General features: G+C 49.1%; 1 protein-coding gene across 1 annotated transcript in view; it reads right to left on the bottom strand.

Moving 5' to 3' along the window:
• Positions 1 to 1,230: 1,230 nt before the first annotated feature.
• Positions 1,231 to 5,535, bottom strand: part of LOC122547485 (SWI/SNF-related matrix-associated actin-dependent regulator of chromatin subfamily B member 1-like) — a gene marked incomplete at its 5' end in the record, with an annotated part of 6,675 nt that continues 2,370 nt past the window's right edge. The window contains 3 exons of the mRNA XM_043686099.1: positions 1,231 to 1,652; positions 3,798 to 3,929; positions 4,781 to 4,971. Of these exons, the coding sequence (XP_043542034.1) occupies positions 1,613 to 1,652; positions 3,798 to 3,929; positions 4,781 to 4,971 (363 nt within the window). The remainder of the gene's footprint in view (positions 1,653 to 3,797; positions 3,930 to 4,780; positions 4,972 to 5,535) is intronic.

Genomic DNA, 5,535 nt, shown 5'->3' with positions numbered 1-5,535 from the left:
GAGTGGGTTACAGAGATAGGGAGGGGGTGTCGGGGCTGGAGGGGGTTACAGAGATAGGGAGGGGGTGTCGGGGCTGGAGGGGGTTACAGAGATAGGGAGGGGTCTGGGTGTTCAAGTTGCCGAAAAAAAGTGGGTTTGGTGATTGCTTAAGTTTGCTGAGATAACGAGTGAGGGGTCAGCTTGGTCAGTGGCCACTTTTGGAAGAACGGAGTTTCCAGCAGGTGTGCTGAGTGACTAGTTTGGAATCAAGGGTCAGTTTTGGCCTGACAGTTCAAGTTTGTCAGTGTTTGCAGGACAGTATATATTGCTGGGTCAGTGGCCTTTAATCTTTGTTCATTCCAATGTTGGAGCCTGTCGTCATTGCCCAGTTTGCTGGCAGGTCATAGGTCAATGCTGTGCTCTCCTCTTCCTGGGAAATTCACATCCGTCCCAAATTCGGCTGTTGCACCTCCAGGTTACAAATGTTAACCACTGCCTGATGAGATTTGGGATGAATTGCATCAAAATTATCGATGATAATGTAATGTCTGCCTCTCTGATCACCCTCTGTCAATCTGTTCTCCAGTTCCTTATCTTGGCAACATCGAAACAGAATTAAGGTTTGTTAGCCTGTGAAGCCTGTCCTGCCTTTCAATATGATCGAGAGTGATACCCGAATAATTCAGTGACTTTTGACCATCCCCACTTCCCAACCCATTTTAGTCGCTTTGTCTGTATCACTCATTCCCTTTCTCCTTGTTCCCTTTCTCCACCGTTATTTCTCTGTCCTTCTCACACAATCCTCCTCAACTGATCCCTCTCCCTCTCTCTCTCTCTATGGCGTCTGTTGTTTATGTAAAATGTTGATCGCCTTGTGACATTCCAAAGGCATTTTCTGAATTATAGTTACCCTTTATGATGTGGGTAATGCAATTGCCAATTGGGGCACAGCGAGATCCCACAGACGGTAATGAGCAATGAGATCAGAAAGTCCATTCTTAGGTGTTGGCTAAGGAATAAATATTGACTCCAGGACACTGGGAGGAACCCATCCTTTCCTTTAGCGAGCACACACCCCTTTTTGCCATTAGGGGCTGGTGAATGTATCAGTCCCTTAACAATAGATGGGTGTGAGCCCTGTCTGGGTGTGGTTGCTTGTGAACTAGATGTGTCTTTGGTGGTTTTACAGTCGCTGTGCCTCAGTTCCTTTGACTCACCCCCTTCCACACAAGACCCAATGACAAAAGTATATTGGTTTAGCATCAAGTGTTTACTGAACGAATACAAATCACGTCTGTTTCGGCTCCCCACACACCCACCAGGCAAGCCAGTTGGAGGCAGGGGAAGAGAGGAGGGGGTGAAGGGAATCGAAGTCAATTGGCTGTTGATGAGGACTAGTTAATGACGAGACCATTAAAGTGAACAAAAGAAAAACGTGGAACGCAAGTTCCCAAAGTGCGAAAGGCGGTAGCAGCCGTGGAAATGATCGACACCAAACAGTTACTCCACTGGTTCCCACCCCGTGTTCTTAGCCAAATCCCCCCACCCCACCCATCCCTGTTCCCCCCTCCCCCCCCCCCCCCACCCCGGTCCCACGATGTGACAGAGCTGGCAGAAGGCGCAGAGTCCCCGGTTACCAGCTGGGAGCAGTGTTGGCAAGGCGTCGCATCCGTCTGCAGGATTTCAAGAACAAAACACAAGCACAGAATCGTTCAGCAAGACTTTGACCCAGCAACCACCTTCATATCCTCACAAACAAACAGTACATTCCCCCTCCACTATCAATATCTCGGGGGTTTATACCACTGACCGGCCATATGAATAATATGGCGACAGAAACAAACGGTGGGAATTCTGCAGAGGGTAACTCATCTCCTGACTCCTCCCCCAAACCCTGTCCCTCATCTGCAAGGCACAAGTCAAGAGTGTGATGGAATACACCCCACTTGCCTGTATGAATGCAGCACCACAAGACTCAATATCGACACCAGTCAGGGCAAACCTGCCTGCTTGACTGGCATCCAATCCACCACCAATGCCCAGAGGCAGCAGTGTGTGTGTTATGTACAAGATGCACTGCAGCAACTCCCCAAACCTCTTTTGACAGCATCTTCCAAACCCCTGACCTCTCCTATCCAGAGGGACAAGTACAGCAGATACACCACCTGCAGGTTCCCTTCCAAGCCACAAACTATCCTGACTTGGGGCTATATTGCCATTCATGCTGTGTCGCTGGGTCAAAATCCTGGAACTTCCTTCCTAAACAGCACTGAGGGTGTGCCTACCCTCTGTGGACTGCAGTGGTTCAAGAAGACACTTCACCACCACTTCCTCCAGGGGAATTAGGGATGGTCAATAATTGTTGGCCTAACCACTCACACCCATATTCCGTGAATGAATAAAGACACCATTCAATCCAACCACTCCTTGTGGGAGTGATGACATTCCCAGATTTTCTGGGAAGGGAGTTTCTCCTGAGTTCCAATTGGATTTGTTGGTGACTGATTGGATTTATATTCTGTGAATTTTTATTTAGCGTGTCAGTAACACCAAGGAGGGAACAATTGATGGTGTGACTGTGGATGGGAAGCCACTCACTTTGCACTGCTAGGCAGGAAGATAAATTGCAAAGATAACAATAAAGAGTTGAGCAGAGGGATACAGATAAGTTTAAGTGAAAAGGTGGCTCAGTGGTTAGCACTGCTGCCTCACGGTGCCAGGGACCTGGGTTTGATTCCAGCCTCGGGCGACTGTCTGTGTGAAGTTTCTGCATGGGTTTCCTCCGGGTGCTCTGGTTTCCTCCCACAGTCCAAAGATGTGCAGGTCAGGTGAATTGGCCATGCTAAATTGCCCATGGTATTAGGTACATTAGTCAGGGGTAAATATAGAGTAGGGGAATGGGTCTGGGTGGGTCGGTGTGGACTTGTTGTGCCAAACGTCCTGTTTTCACACTGTGGGGAATCTAATATTTAAAAAAAAGGCAAAATTTGACAGATGGAGAAAATATGGGAGAACACTTTGGCAGGAAGAGTAGCAAAACTGTTGTTGTTTTTAAATGGAGGGAGTCTGTCAAACGAAGGGATCTGGGTGTCCTGGTATATAAAGTACCAAAACAACGTTAATACGCAGGTACAGCAAGTAATTAGGAAGCCAGATGGAATTTTGACCTTTATTGTAAGGGGAAATCGAGTATAAAAGGAGGGAAGTATTGTCACATCTGTACACGGCCTTTGTAATGCAACATCTGGAGTAGAGTGTACAGTTTTGCTCTCTGGACTTTAATAAGAAGGGTACAATTGCATGTGCAGTTCAGGGAATATTCTCTCAACTGGGTTGATGTGGGGTGTCTTTTATGAGGATACGTTGTGCATGTATCCACTGAAATTAAGAATGAGGTGATCTCAGTGAAGGATGTAAGATTCTGAGCAGTTTATTGTTGGATGCCAAGAGGGCGTTTTCCCTTGGATAGGGAACTCTAAAAAGAGGGGACACAGCTTAAAAATTGGGGCTCCCCCATTTAAGACAGAGATGAGGAGGAATTTATGCTCTCAGAAGGTCATTAGTCTGTGTACTTCTCTCTGCCTATGAGCAGCGGAGGCTTGGTCACGGAATGTATTCAACACTGAGTGAGACAGATTTGTGATCGACAACAGGACTCGAGGGTCACAGAGGGGGAGGGCCAAGCAGGAAAGTGGAGTTGAGGCCACAATCAGATCAGCCACGGTTTTATTGAATGGCAGACATAGCTCGAGGGGCCGAACGGCCGACTCCTGTTCCGCATTCTGGTGTTCCTCGGACTCCAGGTGGTCGTGCTGTACCTGGTGTTTCTGTCCTGATCGCGAATCTTCTTCTCCATCTCGGCATCAGTCAGGGTTTCCAGGAGGGGGCACCATTGGTCAGCATCCGTGGTGTTCCGGAGGGCGCTCTCCACGATCGGCAGCGGATTCTCACTGGAAAAATAAACGTGGGTTTGGATCGGGAAGGTGAAGTGGAAGGGGAAGGTTGGGTTGGCGAGGGTGGAATATTTTCAAATGCTGGGTGAGACAGAACGGGAAGCCAGTCCGGATATAAAAAGTATATTTCCACATCGATAATCAAATTCAACACACTACGACCCAGGTGTCTCCCGACCATTCTCAAAGCGGTCACAAAGACCACATGGCAACTCGCTGACCACTGCAATTCAGGCAAGGTAGGTTTACGCTTGTGAGAGCAGCAGTTCAGTTCACAGTCCCACCTGGTAGCTGGTAATTTCATGCCAGCGTCCATGACTCGGGGGGGGCTGTGCCACCACAGTGCTCTCAACCCAGAGAGACTCAGTCCTGAGGGAACGCTGCACTGTTGGAGGGTCAGCACTGAGGGAGTGCCATACTGTCAGAGGGTCAGTACTGAGGGAGTGCCGTACTGTCGGAGTGTCAGCGCTGAGGGAGTGCAGCACTGCTGGAGAGTCAGTACTGAAAGAGTGCTGTACTGTTGGAGGGTCAGTGCTGAGGGAGTGCGGCATTGTTGGAGGTAAGTACTAAGGGAGCAACACGCTTTCAGAGGGTCAGTGCTAAGGGAGAGCTGCACTGTCTGAAGGTCAGTACTGAGGGAGTGCTGTACTTTTGGTGGGTCAGTATCGATGCATGTTTCCTGAAATCCTGAGGCAGGCAGAGGAGAGAGACAGGTTGATGTCAACCCAAGTTCTCCCAGAGGATGAAAGGTTTGTGGCAAAAATCACTGACAATATCCTGTACCCGCACCCTCCCGGTTGTGCTGTCGGGATCCCCCTGCTGAACCGAAACTCCCACCCCTAACAGACCTGAACGCGTACGTTCTCTGGTGCCAGCTCAGCTGTCCACGGATGCTGTAGGCGATGGTTGTGACAAATTCCCCGCCCAGGCCCAACTCCGAGCACAGCTTCAACGCAAACTTCTCAGGCGAATTATCCCTCTCAGACATGTCCCATTCAAACTGGTCCACCAGCAGGATATTCCCAACGTGCGTGTTGAGCTGTGGGAGAGAGAGACAGACAGAGAGAGACGGAGCAGGGTGATGGGACAGGCGGTGCTAAGATTAAGGGAGATTCATTCACAGGACAGAGTGGAGGGATTGGTGAACACTGGTTCTGCAGGGATGGAGCAAGACATGGGAAGATGCCAATACAAGGCCACCCTCTTACTTTCTCAAACAGCGAAGATATTCTGTCACCTAAGCACGCAAACAGTGAAACCCCAAACCCACCTCAAATCCCTGGGTTGCCATAAACGAGATTTTTCCAACAGATATAAAATTGAATGGATAAACTGTGCTGATCATTGGCTGAAGCATGCAAGGAATATTGCTACACTTTTTCAGGGTGATTATCCCATTGGGAGTCACCGTGTACAATTCCAGTCTCTGTATCACACTGGGAGTCACTGTGTACAGTTCCAGTCTCTCTATCACACTGGGAGTCACTGTGTACATTGGGAGTCACCGTGTACAATTCCAGTCTCTGTATCACACTGGGAGTCACTGTGTACAGTTCCAGTCTCTCTATCACACTGGGAGTCACTGTGTACAGTTCCAGTCTCT

The sequence above is a fragment of the Chiloscyllium plagiosum genome, unplaced genomic scaffold (assembly GCF_004010195.1).
Source record: "Chiloscyllium plagiosum isolate BGI_BamShark_2017 unplaced genomic scaffold, ASM401019v2 scaf_10598, whole genome shotgun sequence".
NCBI lineage: Eukaryota > Metazoa > Chordata > Chondrichthyes > Orectolobiformes > Hemiscylliidae > Chiloscyllium > Chiloscyllium plagiosum.
The sequence above is the reverse complement of the archived record's forward strand: the minus strand, read 5'-3'. Positions and strand labels throughout refer to the sequence as shown.